The sequence below is a fragment of the Hemicordylus capensis genome, chromosome 5 (assembly GCF_027244095.1).
Source record: "Hemicordylus capensis ecotype Gifberg chromosome 5, rHemCap1.1.pri, whole genome shotgun sequence".
Classification (NCBI taxonomy): Eukaryota; Metazoa; Chordata; class Lepidosauria; order Squamata; family Cordylidae; genus Hemicordylus; species Hemicordylus capensis.
Genome location: NC_069661.1, coordinates 184,973,590 through 184,995,825, shown reverse-complemented (window position 1 = coordinate 184,995,825; position 22,236 = coordinate 184,973,590). Strand labels below are relative to the sequence as shown.

The 22,236-nt window shown below is 39.6% G+C and overlaps 1 protein-coding gene across 2 annotated transcripts in view; it reads right to left on the bottom strand.

The window, feature by feature from the left end:
* Nucleotides 1-22,236, bottom strand: part of MON2 (MON2 homolog, regulator of endosome-to-Golgi trafficking) — a 129,468-nt gene that overhangs the window by 58,839 nt on the left and 48,393 nt on the right. For both annotated transcript variants that reach the window (XM_053255502.1, XM_053255503.1), the window contains exons 7-15: nucleotides 21,382-21,507; nucleotides 20,642-20,836; nucleotides 18,294-18,418; nucleotides 17,995-18,134; nucleotides 11,915-12,068; nucleotides 6,131-6,363; nucleotides 4,686-4,767; nucleotides 3,535-3,716; nucleotides 2,271-2,383 (exon numbers count right to left, since the gene is read on the bottom strand). In XM_053255502.1, the coding sequence (XP_053111477.1) occupies nucleotides 2,271-2,383; nucleotides 3,535-3,716; nucleotides 4,686-4,767; nucleotides 6,131-6,363; nucleotides 11,915-12,068; nucleotides 17,995-18,134; nucleotides 18,294-18,418; nucleotides 20,642-20,836; nucleotides 21,382-21,507 (1,350 nt within the window). The remainder of the gene's footprint in view (nucleotides 1-2,270; nucleotides 2,384-3,534; nucleotides 3,717-4,685; nucleotides 4,768-6,130; nucleotides 6,364-11,914; nucleotides 12,069-17,994; nucleotides 18,135-18,293; nucleotides 18,419-20,641; nucleotides 20,837-21,381; nucleotides 21,508-22,236) is intronic.

Sequence of the window (22,236 nt, the reverse complement as noted above, 5' to 3'; positions counted from 1 at the left end):
AGTGTCTGTGTGGAGTTGGATTATGTGCCAACTGTAGGCACAGACATTACATTCATGATTTAAAGACTCTTGCTCATTCCCAACGATGTGAAACTTACAGGGCTTTTAAGATGAAAGCTGAATTTTACACATTATGGAACAGATGATTTTTAAGAAATAATGTTTTAAAATTCTGAGACAGACAAACAGAAGTCAAAGAGAAGACAAAGCAACATAGAGGAGGCTGTTACCAACACCATTAGCATTCAAAGAGAAAAACTGATGCTGATGTGTAAAACTGTACATTTTGGCTATTCAAACCTAGGTTGAAACCCTGTATAGCATAACTAAGAATGCTGATCTGCAAAACTGACAGATTTCTGGTTAAAATCTCACCTCAACAATGAACTTACTAGATGGTTTTAGGCAAGTCACTATTTCTCAAGCCTTAGCCCTTTCATCCAGCTTGGGCATGGTGCTGTTTTCTTTCCAACTGTTATAAATTTCTCAGAATTAACATATGTGAAACACTATGGGTAACTGAAAGGTACTCAAATGCTTAATAAAATTACTATGTTGCTTCTTTGCTCCAAGCTGAAAACAGAATGAATGTTTTCCATGGCAATAAAAGCCAAGCCAAGATTGTGATGTAAAATGACTTCACATGTTATTTATTCCTAAAAGTATGCACATCAAAATGCACAAAAGGCGGTGGGCTGGATCACACAACCCATGGTTTATTGTGTAGGGATCTCAGACTGCAGCCCTGCGCCTGCATGCACACTCTTCCCTGCATTCCTCTTCAGTATGCCACGAACAGCCTAGTTAATTTAACAGCAACTCTGTGTCATTCAACCCCAGAACTACTTATAACCAGAGCTAATTTACATCAGCTCTGTGTTTGGATGACACATGGAGCTGAGGTTTAAACCAACTAAGATCAGTGATATACAAGCAGAGATAGTAAATTGGAGGAGTATGAATGGTCAGGATGTCGGTCTGCATTTCTAACCCAAAAACCATGGATTAAGAACATGGCTTATTAGGTTTTGTGGCACTGGCACCATAAGAGCAAGATTTCTGGTCTGGATTTATGCTCTCTAAAGGGGCCATGTACAGCTCTTGATGGGTACACTCAAATCAGCACTGTTGCTGCTACTGCTTGGTGGTCTGTGCATATATCAGAAATATAAAATAAATGCAATCCTATGCATGTTTATTCAGAAGCAAGTCTACTATGTTCAGTGTTTCTTACTCTCTAATAAATATGTTCAGGATTGTGGCCTTACTCTACCTTTATAGCCATCACATCCTGGAAATTATTAAATTACATTCAGTTGAATCATGTGAAGTAACTCATTTCTGCTGAAAAAATAGGATATAGATTCCTGCAGTTGTGCTAGCTGATCTTTGTTCTGAGAGTTTTTTTAAAAGCAAAAAAATTAGGATATAAATATTTTAAATAAACGGACTATATAGTATAATGTTTTAAAATCTGTGACCAAAGCTGAATGTTCAGATGAGGACTTAGCAGTCAATTGAAGTCAATGGGACTTTTCCTTGACATTATATGAATAATCTGGTATATAATATGTGCACCTGAAATTCTCCTGCTATTAAATCATGATCTTAGCTACACACACAAACAAACATCATTGTTCTTTTACTGCAGCTCACTCCAGTGTGTCTGCTATATTAATAGGGAGGGACAGATTATTTAGCTTTTAAATTAAGCATACATTTAGTTAAATTAATGCATATATGTACTATGGATAAGTGAAACTTTCTGATTTGTTGACAAAGTTGTTATAGAAAATATATCTTTTTCCCCAGGGATACCAACATTTTTCATGAGCAGTTGAATTGTGCTACTGTATCTCCCTCAGTGCTTCATTTTCCCTATTTGTGGTTAAAGATATGGAAAGAGCAGCCACTAAAAAAAAAAACGTCATCAATAAGTCATTCAAGTAAAGAAACTATTTTATGGACAGAGCATTTAAAACTCTCAATTTTATCAGGGACCCTCCTGCATAACTAGTAATTCTAAAAAATTGAGACACTCTCAAAGCAACCAATGACTGGATGAGATAACGATTACCACACATTTTGCACTATAAAATCCTATATAAATTATTAATAATCAAGCCTTCAGAAAAATGGATGAGATCATTCTCCATTCTGTCAGAGGTTTACCATGTGAGTTATGGTTTAAATATAATCTATTAAAAAAATAAAATTTAGGAAGAACAAACAATTAAATAGGAAAAGGATATTTACAAATAATATTTTACCATTACTGTTCCCTGTGGTTGGAGGGCTAGTGGTTGTCCTACTGCTACAACTTGCTGGTGAGACTCGCTGGATGGACTGATAATCTGAACATTCTGCCCCTGAATGGAATACGCTAAAGAATAAAAGAAGAATCCTTACATGTAAAACACCATATGTGTCACATTGAAAATGTCAATATACTTGTACCTACATCAAAGTATATTTGATTTAAGTTAATGACACTGACTATTTTAGTAGTAGTAATAAAGCAGCATTAGAAATAAACATAAATTTCTTAAAAGGGTGAAATAGTCATTCACACTAAATATCACCAGAGCCTACTTAAAACAAAAATCATGAATTTATGAAAATATTTATATATTAACCACATTATATGATTGAGTATATTAATAATAGTAGAAAAATATTTTAAACTTCTTAGTCAGCATTTTATATTACTTTGTAGAGCAAACTTGCAGTTTTACTGCTCCATTTCATTTACCTCTGGGGGTTATGTTCACATAGGCAAAAAAGAAATGTATATGAAAGAACCAGTAATAAAAAGCATTAAAATGGCAAGGGAGTCCATCCTCTCCAAGTACACTATTTGAATATCTCTTTTTTAATAAGCTGCATTAGAGTGTTGGACTAGGACTGGGGAGACCTGAGTTCAAATCCCCATTCAGCTATAAAAAACAAACCGGGTGATTCTGGCCCAGTCATGTATCTCTCAGCCTAACCTACCTCACAGGGTTGTTATAAGGATAAACATAACCATGTATATCCCTCTGGGATCCTTGGAGGAAGAGTGGGATATAAAGGTTAAAAAAAAAAAGTTCAGAGTGAGAGGGTCTGTTGTTGGTATGAGCACAGTATTATGCTGTATCTGAAATTCTTACAGAATTTCCACAAGTTTTTAACACTATGACCATTCTATGAATGCCTATAAACATAATGAAAAGAGAGATTCAAGGCTTTATATGAGACACATAAATGTCACATGTGGGTTATTAGTAGCATTCTGCTGTTTAAAAGCAGGACCACTACTCTTACAGAATCAGAACATATTCAGGCAGCTCTAGACAGACACCAAGACAATGTTACACTATGTTATCTTGTATTACACTACAGTTAATTTAATATACTTTCAAAGTTTCATGTCCCATTCTGTCAAACACTTGCATGTCACACAAATATCTTGGAAACTAAACTGTGTCAAATGCTGTCATGGCTGTTTAGCGAGAATCGGTGCACAGTAAAAATTTAACTCAACCATGTCCTTACATTTACTGGAAAGAGCAGCAGTAGTGGTATTAAGTACAGTTAGGGCATAGTGAGGAGGCAGGGAGCCTTTGCAAATCGCAGTAATAAAGGCATCTCTTGAAGTTACAAGCCCTAGTTTTCCACACAGTGCCGCCATGGTCAGTTCTGCTTTTAAAATATTTTCTGTGGCAGCTTCATCAGTACTGAAATGCACAAAGAAAGAATTAGCCTACTCGATACATATGAAAAGCAGCTGGCAAGACATTTGAAACCAATAACATTTTTTGGCTGTGTTCTCACAATCTGTACAATGGTAGTTAAAGATTTAATCATGATTGGAGAGCTGGACACAATTCTGAAGAACATGATGTGACCACATGTGCTTTAACACTGATCATAGTCCTGGCGCCACGGTTACCTAGGATTATACTATGGTCATTAACTACAATCTGATTGTAGTTATCGATAATATTCTAGTTAAGCAGGACTACAATTGATGCTAAAGCACATGTCCTCACCTCACATTCTGCGGGACCGTGCAAAGCTCACTGACTTTAATTAACTCTTTAATTACTATCACATGGGTCAGGAGAACACTGCCTTTATTAAAAAGAAGAAGATGATTCAGAGTAAATTTAAGTTATGAAGCCCTTGAAATAATGCTCATTTTACAACATTTCAAAACTGCATGCTTCAGAGATGTAGGACAGAAATTCATTATTTTCCAAAATGTTTCTTCCATCACATAAGCAGGCAGGTTTGAGTAAACAAATAAGGCTTTTTATAACATAACACAAAAGCAACAAATCTGCTAGAGGTTGCTATCATTCCATGTTATAGCAAAAAAATTGATAGTTTTAATCAGAAAAGCATTTTCAACTTTATTCAACAGAATAAAAGATGTATCCATCTAGACAGAATAAAGGCCTGCAGAATGAACTTCTTAGTATATAAACTACTCCTGAGTGGTAGTTTAACTACTCATGAAACTAACAAAACTACTCCTGAGTGGTGTTCAATCTTCTATATTTTTATACACCATCATGTATACCTCCCTGTCATGTTTTCTTTGGTTCTTTGAAACGATTCTATCACAGCCTTCAGTGCATTTGTTGTTTCTAATTATAAATGAGCACTGAAGAATAAAGCAAAATAGTAAGACGACTGAATACCTTGCATCCAGAAGTAATGACAATGCAGCAAGAAGACCACACCAGCATGCATTCACCATTTCTTCCCAAACAGCTCTGCTAACTTGGAGAAACAAATGTATAATACTAGTAAATATTTAGCTATTGGGCTATAAACAGATGCACATTCTGATACAATTGTTGTTTTCTTTTCCTGTATTGATTGTACTGCATTGATTTAATCTCAAAATTTGCTTAAGTTAAGATGTTCCTACACATCAATATACTCTAAATCTGAATTATTTCCAATATATGGAACAGGGCAGGCCATAAGCACGCTGGATGATCTGGAAAGTCTCTGTGCCCTTTAGCTTTCAAATCTAGTCTGGGAATAAGAGCACTTGGAGGTGCAATAATTAGCAATTACTTATGTATCAATCTTGATATGGTGAAGTGGACTGCATAGCCTTGTCTACCAACATAAAGCTGAAGCTTGACAGACACAACCACGCTTCCAAGAGAAGAGCTAGGATTCAAAGACTTACTTCAAGCATGCCCAGGGCTTAGGCACATCTAGTGGGATTTTTGACCATTTTTCTTTGAAGAACAGGCCCTATAGCTTATCAGTATGGTAGGATACTCTGTATATGGTAAGGGTATAGCACAGAACAAGCCAGGTTTGTGAGCTTGTACATAATGAGAAACCACTATTAACATAAACTCTGGTTAATAAGCCAACTTCAAATCACAGTTTCAAATCCTGATTCATGACTCCCAAATAAAACCATGGTTTGTTGACTGGCACAAGTTCAAACAATCAAACTATTACAGTTATCCAAGCCATACAAAATAAAAATATCACAGACAAAATAAACAATTGCTTTCAGATGTCTGAACCGGTCACTGTGTTCTGAGCAGTCATTCAACCTTCTTTCCTGAACTGAGCTCAAGGAAACCTATTCTTCCAGCTTGCAGCCAAAGAGATTGTGGGCAGTACTGATCAGCTGGCCTTTGTGTCAATTGTGAAAGCTTCCCCATTTCTCAGAGGAGTTTTTCAAATATATATTTAAAATACTGCTTTTTACGTGTCAATCAAACATTTGAATAGATAAACATGCAAGTTGCTTAAAAAAGAAACCAGGGCAAGAGTTGCTTCTGCAGACAAGGGCATGCATGCATGCATGCCGCCTTTGCTCCAAACTTGGGGTTGGCTTTTCCATGGCACCAAAGCTCTGCGGGTGTTGGGGAGTCATGTGACTTGCCTCTGGGGGGCCCCTCGAGGCGTGGGGGCCCCCAGGCAGCCACCTCCCCTTGCCTAATAGTAGTTACGCCCTTGACAAAGAGGAAGAAGCAATCAGCATTCAATTTGAAAGTTATACGTAAGTTGAAGAGTGAAAGTAAGCAGAGCTCATCCTGAGACAAATACCTATCTCCTATTCTTATTTTCTATTCTTAACCTTTACCCAGCAGCAGTCATTTCCATATACCTGTTTCGGTGTCAGTTTGGTCGGATGCAGAATGAAAATCTTGTAGATCTGACGACTGTGATGGTGAAGTCTGTGCATCAGCTGTTACTTGACTTACTGTTTCAGCGTGCCCCAATTCTTCTTCAATCATATTAGTGATACCACGGACAAGATCCAGTAAACAATGGAATGCTACTGACATGGCATAGCCTTCAGGAATTGTAGGTGGCTCAACTTTGTCCAACATTTCTAGACTAAGATAAAAAAAGTTACCAAAAGTGGAAGAAATAACCACTTATTAACCTCTCTCCTCCACTCGCTCTTAACCTCTGTCTTTCTTCCCCTCACTTATTTTTCTCTCTCTTTCTCTTCTCTCTCCCTTCCTGAGTTAACAGATCTTGTTCAACTTGTTTCCTCATCTAATTCACACGACAGCCTCCTTCTCCTGAAAGGGTTCTTTCCTCCCTCACGACCACTCTGTTCACAGATCCCTGCCCACTATCTTTTATTTATGTGTGTGTGTCTGTGTGTGTGTGTGTGTGTGTGTGTGTGTATTCCTCTCCTCTACAATCAAGAGCATCTTCTGACCAATAACAGTTGCATTCCAACTGACCTTCACCATCACAGGCTCCTCCTCCCTATCTGCATACGGAATCACCACTATCTCACCTATCTGCAGATGGAATCCCCACTGCCCAATCACCATGATGCTTCTGCTCTCACAAGCTCCTCTTCCCTATCTGCATATGGAATCCCCACTGCCCAATCAGGTGCTTCTGCTCACGAACTCTAGCATGAGTTGCCACACACAGGATTAGCCACGGGTACGCCTTAGAGTATTATATATATAGAGAGAGATGCTCAAAAAGAATACAAATGATATTACACTACAGTCTAAGTCAACAAGACTTAACTAAAAAACTGTCCTATGTTCCTGATTATTCTCCAAACAGGAGGAGGGGGAAACTGACTCATCACACCAAGTAAACCAATATTATAGCTCAATGTTCAAAGCTTTAGTAAAACAGAACCGTCTTATTTATTATTCATTTATGTTTTTATGTAAACCACTTTGAGCACTTTTGTTGAAAAGCAGTATACAGTAGGACCTCATTATTCGCAGTTCCACATATCCATGGGGTATCTAGTAGACACCCGTTTCAGTATCCGCAGATACGGAAGAGTTAAAACCTACATATCCACGGTTCCTAGAGGGCCAGAAGTGACCAGGGAGATAACTTCTGGCCATCATTCTGCCTAAAATAGGAGGGAACAGGTGGAGCCGTTTTGTGGCTTGTTTAAAAAACAACAATACTGACACCAACACCCCCCCCCCCACAATTTTTTGCAGTTTTCGGAGGCATTTACTTATTTTGTGGGGATTACTGAACACATAGGATATTCCCGGACATATGCAGACCCCACATGGAGCACACCACAGTAAGTTTTGTAGCTGTTTACCATTTTGTCACTTTTTTTTTTTTTTGCTGTTTTCCTTCCACCCTGGAACCTAACCCCGCTTTACCTATTGGTGTAATGCCTTGTTACTCATAGTAGTAGGTGAATAACGGAACCCCCGTGAGTAACGAGGTTCTCCTGTATAAATATTCATAATAATAGTCTCCAGAAAGAACTAGTTCCCTGGATTCTCTAAATGTGTTTCCTTTATTAAAATGATAGCATAAATGAAAATTCGCTTAATTTTGAACCATGAAATTACTTAGAGAAATACAGGAGTTGCACTTATTTAGATAATTTGGTTTATACACAATAAATGTAGACATTCAACACTCCAACATGTTTCTGTGTCAATAATGCCTTGAGGTCATTAGAACACTCTCTCTCTCTCTCTCTCTCTCACACAGACACACACACACACGCACACTCTTTAAAAGTTCAGTTTTGTTCCGGATGTCATTACTAAGTTTAACACAGTTTTATTCAACCTATAACCAGGACTCAAGGCAGTTCACAACTAATTAAAACATCACTAAACTTTAAAATCAACAATTAAAACAGATAAATTTAAATCAACCTGAAAATTTGTTAAAATGCTGACTGAACAAGTCAGTCTTCAGTGCTCTACTGAAGGTCAACAGAGATGGTACAGCTCTTACTTTTATTTATTTGTTTATTCGATTTTTATACTGCCCTTCCAAAGTGGCTCAGGGCGGTTTATAATAAGGTAAAAACAATTAAAGACAGTTAATAGTTAAAATCAAAACTATATAACCAGAATAAAACCAATTAAACAATTCAACAGCTAAAAAACCCTGGAGAACCAGGGCAACCATTTAAAACAATTTTTCAGTCATTTAAAACTCTGGAAGGTCAGGCCAAACAGATAGGTTAGGGGCTCTCCTGAAGGACAGTAATGATCTTGAATTACGGATTTCTGCCGGGAGTGCATTCCACAGCCCAGGAGCAGCTACAGAGAAGGCCTGCCTCCGAGTTGCCACCAGACGAACCGGTGGTAACTGGAGACGGACCTCCTCAGATGACCTTAACGTGTGGTGGGAATCATGCAGAAGAAAGCGCTCTCTAAGATAACTCAGATCTAAGCGTTCAGGGCTTTAAGCGGTAATAACCAGCACTTTGTATTTCGCCTGGAAACGTATCTGCAGCCAGTGCAACTGTTTAAAAACAGGCATAATATGGTCTCTCTGGGTTGCCCCAGAGACCAATCTGGCTGCCACATTCTGAACTAACAGAAGATTCTGGACTACATACAAAGGCAGCCCCACATAGAGCACATTGCAATAGTCCACTGCACCACTGTTTTGAGGTCATCCTCCTCAAGGAATGGGCGCAGCTGTCGAATCAGCCGAAGCTGACAGAAAGCACTCCTGGTCATGGCCTCCACCTGAGATACGAGGGTGAGGCCTAGGTCCAGGAGTACTCACAAGCTGTGCACCTGCTCCTTCTGGGGGAGTGTAACCCCATCCAGCACAGGAAGATCTAACTCACCCCTCAGATTCTGAGCTCCCACAATGAGCACCTCCATCTTGCTTGGATTCAGCTTCAATTTGTTCTCCCTTATCCAGCCCATTACTGCCTGTAGCAGGCATTTAGAGAATGAGTGCCATTTCCTGAAGATGAAAAGGAGAAGTAGATTTGGGTGTGATCAGCATACTGATAACATCCAGCACCAAATCTCCTGATGACCTCACCCAGCAGTTTCATGTAGATATTAAAAAGCATTGGTGACAGAATGGAGCCTTGGGGGACTCCATATAACAGATCCCGTTTTGAGAAGTAACTGTCACCAAGCTCCACCATCTGAAATCTACCCAAGAGATAGGAGTGGAACCACTGCAAAGCAGTGCCCCCTATTCCCAACTCCCCCAGGTGATCCAGAAGGATACCATGGTTGATGGTACTGAACACCACCGAAAGATCCAGAAGAACCAACAGAGTCACACTATTTCTTTTGATTCCCCGGTAAAGGTCATCCATCCCGCCAATCAAGGCTGTCTCAAACCCATAGCTACCTCTAAAGCCAGTTTGAAACGGGTCTAGATTCCTCCAAGACTGCCTGGAGCTGGCCACCACCCTCTCAATCACCTTGCCCAACCAAGGAAGTTTGGAGATTGGCCTGTAACTATCCATCGCTAAGTGGTCCAGGGAAGGCTTTTTTAAGAGTGGTCTAACCATTGAATCCTTCAGACAAGGGAGCACCCTACTCTCCCTCAGCGATGCATTTATGGTATTAACTAGGCCACCTCCAACAATCTCCCTGCTAGATAGAAGCAGCCAAGTTGGGCAAGGATCCAGAGAACAGGTGGTAGGCTGCACCGCCCCAAGCAGCTTGTCCACATCCTCAGGAGTCACAGATTGAAACTGATCCAATCTAACACTGCAAGAGAAATCGTTGGACACCTCCTCCACAGGCCTTGCAGAAATAGCGGAGTCCAAGTTGGCCTGAATACAGGAGATCTTGTTTGCAAAGAACCCATTAAAAGCATCACAGCAGAACGACCCTGGGGACTGATTTGAGGTATAAGAAGCAGAAACCAAACTCCTCACAACCCAGGATAGCTCTGCTGAGCACGAACCTGCAGTCGCAATGCGCACAGACCAAAACCTCTCTTTCACTGCATGCACCGCCACCGCATATGTCTTCAAATGGGTCACATGCTGTATCCAGTCAGATTCGAACCGAATTCTCCTACACTTGCGCTCTAGTTGCCTACCCAACTGCTCCAACCCCCGAAACTTCTCAGTATACCAAGGGACCATTTTTAAAGCAGGTTGGAAGGGATGCTTAGGAGCAATCATGTCTACTGTCCTGGTGAGTTCCCTGTTCCAGGTTCCCACCAGGACATCGACAGAATCACCCGCCACACCAACATCAAAATCCTCCAAGGCCTTTCAAAGTCCTACTAGGTCCAGCATCCTTTTTGGACAGACCATCCTAATAGGTCCGCCACCCCTGCAGGGGTGGATTGTGGCTGTGAGACCAACCTTAACCAGGTAGTGGTCTGTCTATGACAATGGGGAAACCACTGGATCCCCCACCCACGGAACACCACCCTGATCCGAACAAAAGACCAAATCGAGTGCGTGGCCGACAACGCACTCACTGGTTCAGAAACTAATTGGGATAGGCCCATAGCTGTCATGGCCACTATGAACTCCTGAGCCGCACCACACAAGCCAGCCCCAAAGTGGAAACTGAAGTCCCCCAGCACCAAAGGTTAGGAGTCTCCAACACCGTGACCAGCTCCGTGAGCTCAGTCAGGGAGTCAGTTGGGCTGCGGGGTGGATGGTATACCAACAGAATCCCCAATCTATCCCTAGATCCCAGCTACAAAAATATGCACTCAATATTATTCAACTTTCTCACAGGGGCCCTGGTAAGGGAAATGGTATTTTTATGGACTTTGACAGAAATTGCATTATGTACAAAAAAGGCACACCATTGAGTCACTACCAGACAAGCCAGTGGCAACTGCAAATGAACCTCTCTGATGATAAACAGGTGGTGGGGTTAATAAAGAAGAAGGCATTTTCTTTAATCAGTTCTTTGTCTTTCTGAAAATTACACAGAGTACTTTGCAACAAATAACCGAGTAAAGGAAACATCCTGTAAATTTAATCCACAGCAAGACTAACACAAATGTGAAAACACACAAGTAGCCAAGTAAATATATATCTAACAAGAAAGGGATACTAAAAGTAAGTTGTTATTCAAAGATCGGATTTTTACAGGGATATAATTTCCAGTACAACAGTAAAAGGACCAAGATGAAACACTAGGGGGGAAAAAGCTTTTACCAATGACCATCAGAGAGACAGCCAGCCACTCACATTGCCTACTGTGAAAGCCTTTGCTTCATAGTAACCTGGCCAGATTCAAAATACCACAATCGGCATAAGGCATTAATAACACTGTTTATACTCCCTGCTGTTTCTTAGTATTTTACTGCTTTATTATTTCATGAAATTGACTGCAGCCCTATTCATACATGTTTTTCTGTGAATAACAGTAGCTATGTTCATTTTAAAACTGAACCTGTGTTAAACACATGTGAATAACTGCACCCATGTACAGATCTGTACCTTGTACATTGTAGATTTGTTGTATGAATGTTCAGCTTAATCACTTTCATTCATTTTGTTGACAAGTTTGGGGTTTATTTTGTTGAAGAACACCCACCCATAACCACCACCAATAAGCAAGCTGCACCATCTTCCAGTTCCTCTCAAGATAGGATAAATGCATAGATGTATGAAGGCAAACACTCCTACTTTAGGATGAGGCACATTAATGTTAAATAATTTAGAAATTATTATTTTACTTACTAGGTAGCTTTAGCACTGCCTTGTGTTGATATGCTGAGGATAGGTATCCAGGTACCTCTGTATTCAAAAGCTGGTAATACAGTTACACCTCCACCCATTCCTAGCATTCCTGGATTGGTTTGTGCAGAGGTTGTACTACCAGGCACACTGCTTCCTGTATAGCAAAGAAAGAAAACATTAGCCACACACTTCATTTTAGTTTGATTAGTTTAACCAAAGATGCCCACCCACATAAATAAACAAACAAACAAACAAACTGACTAGATAGATCGATAGATCACAAGATGACATCCACATGAAGACAGGCCATCCAACCATTTCTGTCAGCCTACTGTCAATGTCCCCTAATGTAGTGCATTTGTATTGAAAGAAGCAGAGCTCGTCTTGTGGTAGCAAGCATGAATTGTCTCCTTAACTAAACAGTGTCTGCCCTGATTTGCATTTGGATGGGGGACTACATGTATGAGCACTGTAAGACATTCCCTAAGGAGATACTGCTGCTCTGGTAAAAAGCATTTGCCTGCTTGCATGCAGAAAGTTTAAAGTTCTCTCCGTGGCATATAGGGTTGAGAGAGATTCCTGACTACAACCCTGGAAAAGCCACTGCCATGTACATATTAGGCGGTATAGAAATATGATAGATAGATAGATAGATAGATAGATAGATAGATAGATACTGATCTAGATGGACCAGTGGTCTGACTTGGTAAAAGACAGCTTCCTATGTTTCCATTTGGTCAAAAATAGTCTCCTTAACATCTATGGTCACACATTACAAAATGAGCTTAGCAAACATATATTAGCAAGCCTGTTAAGAACAACAACCAAGTGAAATTCCCATCGCAATTCTGAATGAACTATTCTAAAATAAGTTAACTTGGGCTTATTAGGATCCAATATTAATTCATTTTAAAGCTTGCCCTGTGGTTTGTTGTGCTCCTGAAGTAGTCTTTGGGAACATGACAAGGATTGGAGGCCTCCTACCTAGCCCCCTTATAAAAAAACCTCACCTCTAGAAGCAGTGATGGAGGACAAGATGGCAAAGGGGAGAATTACTCCTAGTGTCTTCATTAGATTCTAAAGCATTATCAACAGGAGCTTCCACACAAAGATACCGAGAAATTGTACACTTTGCTGGGAAGTTCCTATATCAAGGTTTTAGAACAAAGAAGGCACAAGAAGTTGCAACCCCTTTTGCAAGGGGTGGAAAGCAGTGGTGGCTGGTCAGTAAGGGCAGGAAGGGCAGTGCCCCACTACCAACAAAAACAAGCAAGCTAACACAAGGATCAGATTTACCAGCAGCCAGGGAAACCTTCAGAGCATGGAGCTTCTCCAGCCCCTCTTCCCTTGTCCATAACTTCTTGTTTTGGTCTTACTGGCTGGAACAGCTGCTACTCAAGCTGCTCCAGCCAATCTGATTGCCCCTCCTGGCACTGCCCCTAGGAAGAACTAAAAATAATGGGTTAAAATGCACTTCCTGGTTGCTTCAAGGAGCCATCTTATTTGTTTGTTATTTCTCTTTGTAAACCGCCCTGAGCTATTATTGGAAGGGCGGTATAGAAATTGAATTATTGTTATTATTATTATTATTTTAGACAGTCAGACAGGTGTTATTGACTGGTTTGTTTTATCCAGACATCGAGTCCTTCCCAAGGACCTGGGATGCCAGAATTTTATTGACAATGTTGTTGCTGTTATTATAGATATCGTCGCAGAATATAGGCTGTTCCCAGTAAAGCTGCTTTTTGTAATTGGATGATGGTGATTTCTGTGGCCCCTATGGTGTTGAGGTGCTCTTCAAGGTCTTTTGGAACTGCACCAAGGGCGCCAATTACCACTGGGATTATTTTGGTCTTTTTCTGCCACAGCCTTTCAATTTCAATTTGTAGATCTTTGTATTTGGTGATTTTTTCTATTTCTTTTTCTTCTATTCTGCTATCCCCTGGTATTGCTATGTCGATTATTTTGACTTGTTTTTCTTTCTTCTCGACTACAGTTATATCTGGTGTATTGTGTGGCAGATGTTTGTCTGTTTGTAGACGGAAGTCCCATAATATTTTTATATCTTCATTTTCTACCACTTTTTCAATGTTATGGTCCCACCAATGTTTGGCTACAGGTAGCTTGTATTTTTTGCAGATGTTCCAGTGTATCATCCCTGCTACCTTGTCATGCCTTTGTTTGTAGTCAGTCTGTGCGATCTTTTTACAACAGCTGTTTAGGTGGTCCACGGTTTCATCTGCTTCTTTACAAAGGTGGCACTTGCTGTTTGTTGTTGACTTTTCGACTTTTGCTCTTATTGCATTTGTTCTTAGTGCCTGTTCTTGTGCAGCCAGTATTAAACCCTCAGTTTCTTTCTTCAAGTTGCCATTCTTAAGCCATTGCCAGGTCTTGGTAATGTCTGATTTTCCACTTATATTGTGCAGATATTGACCATGCAGGGGCTTATTTCTCCATTTTTCTGCTTGGTTCTTGACTTGTTCTTTCTTGTAGGCCTGCTTTATTTCATTGGTGTTGAATAGTTTCACGTTATTGACCATCTGAAGTGCATCTTCTTCACTGTCCTTGATATATTCTTCGAGGCCTCTTTTCTCCTTCTCTACTGTTTGATGGACTTGCAGCATTCCTCTTCCACCTGAGCTGTGAGGGAGGTATAGCCTATCGACATCACTGCGGGGGTGCAGAACATGATTGATGGTCATGATTTTCCTGGTCTTACGATCCAGCATCTCTAGCTCTACCTGGGTCCAGTCTATTATTCCTGCAGTGTATCTGATAACAGGTATAGCCCAGGTGTTTATGGCTTGTATGGTGTTCCCGCCATTGAGTTTGGACTTGAGGATTTTTCGAACTCTCCTGATGTATTCACTTCCAATTTTTCTTTTAACTTCAGTGTGTGCGATATTATCAGCCTGCTGAATGCCCAAGTATTTGTAAGGTTCTTTCTCTTCCAGGTTCTTGATCTTGCTTCCATTGGGCAGTTCTATTCCTTCTGTTTTTCTTATTTTCTCTCTGTTCATTATTAATGCAGCACACTTGTCTAGTCCAAACTCCATTGCTATATCGCTACTGAATATACGGACAGTGTTTAGCAGTGATTCAATTTCTGACTGGGACTTTCCATACAACTTCAGATTGTCCATGTACAGCAGATGGTTGATTTTACTGGATGTTTTAGATGTTTGGTATCCAAGGCCTGTATTGTTTAGTATTTGTGAAAGTGGGGTCATGGCAATTACAAACAACAGAGGGGATAGTGAGTCCCCTTGGAAAATGCCTCTTCTAATGCTAACCTGTCCAAGTGTCTCGCCATTGATTGTTAACTGTGTACTCCACATGCTCATTGCTTTTTTAATAAATATCTGAATGTTTTTGCTGACACCAGTTGTTTCTAAACATTTTAGCATCCATGTGTGAGGCAATGAATTGAAGGTTTTCTTGTAGTCAATCCATGCAACACTTAGATTAGTTTTTCTTCTCTTGCAATTTTCTAAAATCATTTTGTCAATCAGCAGCTGGTCTTTTGTGCCTCTGGTGTTTGGGCAATTTCCTTTCTGTTCAACTGGAAGCTGTTTGTTAGTTAATAAGTGTTGCATCACTTCATCTGCTATTATTCCAGTTAATAATTTGAACATGGTTGGCAGGCAGGTGATCGGTCTATAATTACTTGGAACTGCACCTTTTGCTGGGTCTTTCCTGATGAGATGAGTTTTCCCAGTTGTTAGCCATTGTTCAATATCACTTCCTTGCAAAATGTAATTGAACTGTTTTGATAGTTGTTTATGAAGGCTTATTAGGTGTTTAAGCCAAAAGCCATGCAGTTCATCATTGCCTGGCGCAGTCCAATTTTTAATTTTCTTTGCTCTTTCACTTATTAATTCTGGTGTTATTATTAGGTCTTGCAGTTGTTGGTTACATTTTTTGACCTCTTTCATCCAGCCTGCTTTTTTATTATAATCTATTGGTTTGTCCCATATTTTCACCCAGAATTGCACTGTTTCTTCTTTATTTGGTGTTTCTACGTTTCTTGCAGTTTCTCCTTCTATGCTTTGGTAGAAACGTCTCTGATTCGACTGGAATTGGAGATTCTGCCTGTGTTGTGTAATTCTGGCTTCATACCTGCTAATCTTCTTTGACACTGCTGTTGTTTGCTGCTTTATTATTTCCAGGACTACTCTAATTTTCCTTGAATCAAGGTGGTATTTTTGGATCAGATACTGTTTGGTGTTTTCATTCTTCAGCTTCTTGTCTTTCATATCTTTCAATTTACTAGCATCTGATCTGAGCCTGGAGATTTTATTTTCTAATCTAATCTTCCATTTAGGTGATGTACTGCTTTCTTTTTTTACAGGTCCACTGATCTTATATCCGAGCTCTTGTGTTGTTATTGTTGCTGCACTGTACAATAGTTGGTTTGTTTCTTGCAAATTCTTGGTTATTATCTCTGCAAGTGCAGCACTGACATCTTTTAATGCCTGAGCAATTTGTTTTTTGGCAACTGTTTTTAGAGCTGGAAGTCGAACCCTGGTGGTTGTTTGGTTCATGAGCTCAGTTATTTTTTGCTTTAGTTCTTGTTGCTTTTCTGTTAAACGGCATTTGGGTTTTTGAGGTGAAGGCAAAGGGGCGGTTGCCTGGTTTTGATTTTGAAACAGTTCAGCAACAGTGGCATCCTCGATTCCCAACACCTCCTCCACCTGTGCCTGAGCAACTTCTTCAATTGGTGGTAATTCTTCTTCCATATCTTGAGCCTGTGTTGCTCTTTCCAGTTCTTCCAGCTCAACTCCTGTGAATACTTTATTTCTTATTATGTATCTTCTCTGGTCTGCTAGCCTTTGTTCTGTTATTTCTGTATCTGGATGCTTCTCTTTCCAAATTTGGTACATTCTTTTTAAATAACCTCTTCTAGTTGGACTAGACTTGTAATAGCAGATCATTATTTCCTTGTTGGCATTTTTCGTATATTTTTTCCGGTTAAGCGACGTTTCTTCCAGTAACTTTGCTGTCTTCAGCCCTGGTTGCTCAACTGAAGATCCTGAGTCCTGCTGCCCACTTGCCACCAGATGTCCAGAGACTATAGCACTTGGTGCGGTCCTTGTTGACCCGGGCGATGACCGATCCGGTATAGATTTATTAAAGTTACTTCTCACCATATTGTTGATGGGAGAGGCACTCTTTGTCTTGCTCCTCTGGTGAGACCTGTCCAGTATGGTTGGACCTCTGGCATAGCTCTCACCTTCCTCAGAGCACGCAAGCCCCACAACCACGCCAAGGTAGTGCCTCACTGGGGTTGTTGTTGTTATTATTATTATTTAAATACATTTTCCCCTTCTACCTGGGAGCAGTGCTGGAGCAGCTGGAGGACTTTTGCTGCTCTGAAGGATTCCCTGGCTGCTGGTAAGTAGTCAGATCTTTTACTGGCTTGTTTGTTTGATGAGAGGCGGGATGCAATTTGTTCCTCATTCTGTCTTTTGCCCCTACTTTTCTGCTTCCCCCCCTTTCTTTCTGTTTTCCTCAATGCAGGCAGGATTGTGTAAATACCCAAGCCCACTGGTATGGAGAAAAGGGGAGGGGGGGTAGGCTTCTGCTTTGGTGACCAGGTAACCCTGCTTTTACTTCTGCCTTGGTGACCCTGCCCCTCTTGTTCTAATGCCCACCAGCTGCTACTGGTGAAAGTAAGCTCTGGGGAAAACAAAAGGGGGGGGGGCAAACACAGAGTCCAGCTTATGGAATCGAGCTTATTTAAAGCCTAAATTAAAGTTTCAGCTCCAATTGCAAGCAACTTAGTATTTCCAATCAGGAAAGCAAGGGTGGGGGGGTTTCCACTTTGAGGTCCCCACATTTCTGAAATTCTTATCCATCCTTAGCTGAGATAAATGTCAGTAAAAATGGAAGTGCATGTGCAGTCGATTCTGAGAAAGCGTACACAGGTTACTCTTGCTCAAGCCAGTTTAATATTTGAGGCTATTTAATTGAGTTGCAAGTCCACTAATATATACAAACCTCTTTCTTACTGAAACAGGTGGCTTCCAAGGAAAAATAGTATTAGAAATGATGAAAAACAATACCAAATGTGTAATCACCTGTTTGGTTGGTTGTAGCGGATGCATTCCCTGTGTTTGGGACAAGAAACAATGACTGAATAAATGATCCCAGAGCATTCACAATGTCACGGAACACCTTGGTAGAATGCTGCTTCATATCATAAAATTGGCAGAAGGACCTGTTTCAAATTTAAACAAAGTAAAAATACATTTTTTCAGTGCTTCAAAAGACTGTATGCAGGTACACTTAAAAGCCTATACTTTATTGTTTTAATTTTGCAAATATTTTATAAAAAGCTTTATTTCATTTAGTATAAAGACTATTGTATATGCACTACCTTAATAGCTGGGGCTGTACGCAAAGTCTGTGTATAGATTCTACTGCAACAGCTCTTAGCCACTGAGGTTTGTCTGCATCCAGAAACTTCACAAGCAGTGACAAAAAGATCTCACATTCTGTTACCTAAACACAAAAACGCATTAAATTAAAGTTCCACACAAGGTATACTCTTCTTTAATTACCATACCACTGTCCCATCTATTTACCACATAATTTGTCCAGTAATCAAATGGTTGCCATTGTGCTAAAACCATATGTTTATTTAGTCACTGACAGTTTTGAAACTTATGAATATTAGGTACATATATATTTCTAAAACCATGGTGAAAAGCAAAATTAATTGTTATAGCTAAGCCCTCTTAATGGGTCATATAGACCAAAAGCATCATTCAACCAAGATTTAAGACAGAGTGAAATATTTTGCAAACCAATCAAATAAGAGAAACAAGTTCTAGTAAGAACTAATCTGCTTACCTTCCTTTCACTATCCCTACAATTGTACCAAATTTGGTTCAAATTGGTTAAGGTCCACAAGCCAGCCCACTTGCTCCTCAAACGTTCACGCACCCGCCATCTTGAATCAGGGTGGATAATATCACAAGCTACACCACTGAGGCGTCCCTATGTGTCCCTACAACTGCACCCAATTTAGTCATATTGCTCCAGGCCAGGGCTGCTCAACTTCAGCCTTCCTGCAGATGTTGGCCTACAACTCCCATAATCCCTGGCTATTGGCCACTGTGAATAGGGATTATGGGAGTTGTAGTTCACACACAGCTGGGGGGCCTAAGTTGAGTGGGCCTGGTCCAGGCACTGCAAAGTTGATGGGGGGCGGCACACATGGAATGCTGGGTGATGTCATAAGGCTCCTGGAAAGTCAGCTAAAAATAGGTTTATACTGATTGTAAGATAACAAATTAGCAATAAAATATTGTAAAGCTATTATACATAATGCTCAAAGATCAAATAGACATTTTTCTTGATACAGAAAAAACATTTGATCTGTAAGAAAAATTCCTATCTGTCACAAGTTTTTGAGGCCTTGGGTTTTGGAAACAAGGTCATATGTTGGATAAATATGATTGATAAGAATCCAAAAGCTAAAAAGGCCATTAACAGCATAGTTTCATTGAAAATTTTCAAATACACAGGGCGCTACACAAACTGTACATTATCACTTCATTATTTGCAATTTCTATTGACGCTACTAGGAGAGAGACACATAAAAACACCACAGTTTTTAGAAAGCTTGTTAAATCTTTTTATCCAGACCATTACATGATTGTTTCTATTGCTGCTTCTATGTATTTTACCTATGTGTAGTTTTTTGTTTGTATTTTATATATTTTTAATCAGACTTGTTTCATATTTTTAGTTTAATATTTAATTGTTCATTTTTATTGTATGTTTTTTTAACTTTTGTAAACTGCCTTGGTATTGTTTGTAATGAAAGGTGGTAAATCAATCAATCAATCAATCAATCAATATATCAACCAACAAAATATTAAATATCTCAGAATATGGATTACACAAGAATTAGATGGCCTGGTGCAGCTTAATCATAATAGACTAATGTTAGGAAGAATTTAGTTAGAGAGTCTCAGATCCAAACTTCTTGGTTTGGAACAATTGCTACTCGAAAAATGAATGTTTTACCACATATGTTCTTATTGCTAAACATCCCTCTGTCTATATAATCTGATAGCAGGGTAGCTCAAGGACAGTCTTGTCTGATATGAACATGACTGTAAATTAAGATCATCTGTTAAAGCCTTTCTCCAGGATACTAACTTAAAGAATTCAGATGATTGGAGAAAGAGCCTTTTTCTTTGGTGCATCACAGCTTTGGAAGTCCTCCCAAGAAAATTTAGCTTGGAACACTGACTAACCAAGTGCCCACATTTCAAACATCAGTGAGAGCCCCCACTGATTTATGAACAAAATTTCAGAAGAGCGCCAATATTTTAGAGCACTCTTCTGCTCTCCAGAAGAACTCTGTAGAAATAGAATCATGTCCCTGTTTTAAGGGGCATGTTTCTGCTTCTTCAGAGAGCTTCTGGAGCTTGGGAGAGTGCTCTGAAGTACAGTAATAGTGCTCTTTTGCAACTGTGCTTGTAATTCAGGCTCCTTAGGTTGTTTAATTTGTTCATAGTTATTGTAAGCTGCCTTGAGTTTGAGGGTTTTTTAAAAAATGAAAAGGCATGATAAAATTTTTATTAATTAAATGAATAAGTGATTCATACTGACTTTAAATATATGGTATGCAAGTAGTAATATCACACTTGGATGTACAAGAAATTTTAGCAGTATTTGGTACTCAACAGTATAGTAAAACTGCACTCTTACCAGCAAGCTATAAAATTGCTTGATCAAAACGGAAACTACTCTCAAAAGGCGCATGCAGATAGGAAAATAAGGTTTTTCTACTGGTGCTGGTGAAGATGAAGTGCTGGAACCTTGTCTGAATTTTATATTTGGTGAGAACAGTTTTATCACAAGTGGACAAACTCTTTCTTTAAGGAGGAAACTGAATTCTTGATGCTGCAAGACAAAAAAAAAAATCAATATTAAGAGTGCTATATGACTTTATTTACAAACACAGTAGTGTGAGTGTGTTTGTGAGTGTGCATGTACATGTGTACATGCATATATATCAGATTATCCATCCATCTAGATCAATTTTATCTATGCTAACTGGCAGTGGCTTTCCAAGAGGGGTCTTTCAGTGCTCCTTGGATATGTCAGAAATTGAACTTGAGACCTTGGCATGCAAAGCACGTACTCTACCACTGAGCTATGACCTCTCGCCAGAACTATTTTTTCAGCTTTTACTAAAACAGATATAAGGTCTAATTTATTTAACGAACATAAAGGTTAACAGAAAGGGAATCAACATAGGACAAACTATATGTTAAATATCAGTAAAAATATTTTCAGACTAAGAGATGTCATTCATTCATTCAGACTAAGATGTTAAAGATGCTTAAATGTTCCCCGACCTTTTCATATCTTATAGAACATACTCCATCTCCAAAGCCTTAATTTTAAAACTTTATTTCTGTTTTTGAAACAACAAAAACTCTTACTTGTAAAAATACTTGTGGAAAGTCATTGAGGACCGACTCAAGAAGTTCTAGACCAAATGTCCGGGTCATTTCTGTCATACCTACAAGCCAGTAAGGGGCATCTGCATTAACCAGCTGACAAAGATCCTGGAGGGGGGAAAAATCCAGTCTCTTGTACTTTCATTCATTGAAATTGGTCGGAACAAACTGTAAAGTTCTATATAAACAGGCTGCTTACCTGTAACTTATGATCTGGAGGTGATCCACTGTCAGTCATGAGAAATGGGTTACAGAGCTTGCGCAGGGACTTTCCGGATAGATTAAATAGCTCCTCTCTGGCACCCCTCCCTGCTGAGCACGTGTTCAGTGCCTTCCTCTTACTGGCAGTCAGGCGCCATTTTAATTTAGTTTCTTGAAGAACGCCTGATGCTCAGACAATCTTAGACATGTCCATCAAAACTGTCCAAATAAATAAGTATCTTTATCTTTAGAAAGCTGCAGTGGGGAGATACGGGTGGATCTCATGACTGACAATGGATCACCTCCAGATCATAAGTTACAGGTAAGCAACCTGTTTATCTGGAAGTGATCCATTGTCTTCATGGATCCATTGTTATTTTTAGATTGCAAGCCCTTTGGGGACAGAGATCCATCTTATTTATTATTTCTCTGTGTAAACCACCCTGAGCTATTTTTGGAATGGCGGTATAGAAATTGAATGAATGAATGAATGAATGAATAAAATCATGAGAAATGGGCGACTAACCAGCTTCTCTCCCTTTGGCAAAGGATGCAGCCATTCCACCCACTACTCCAGAACTCTCTTCAGTACCTCTCTTCTAAACTTAGCTTCTGCAGCCATACGCAAGTCTATGG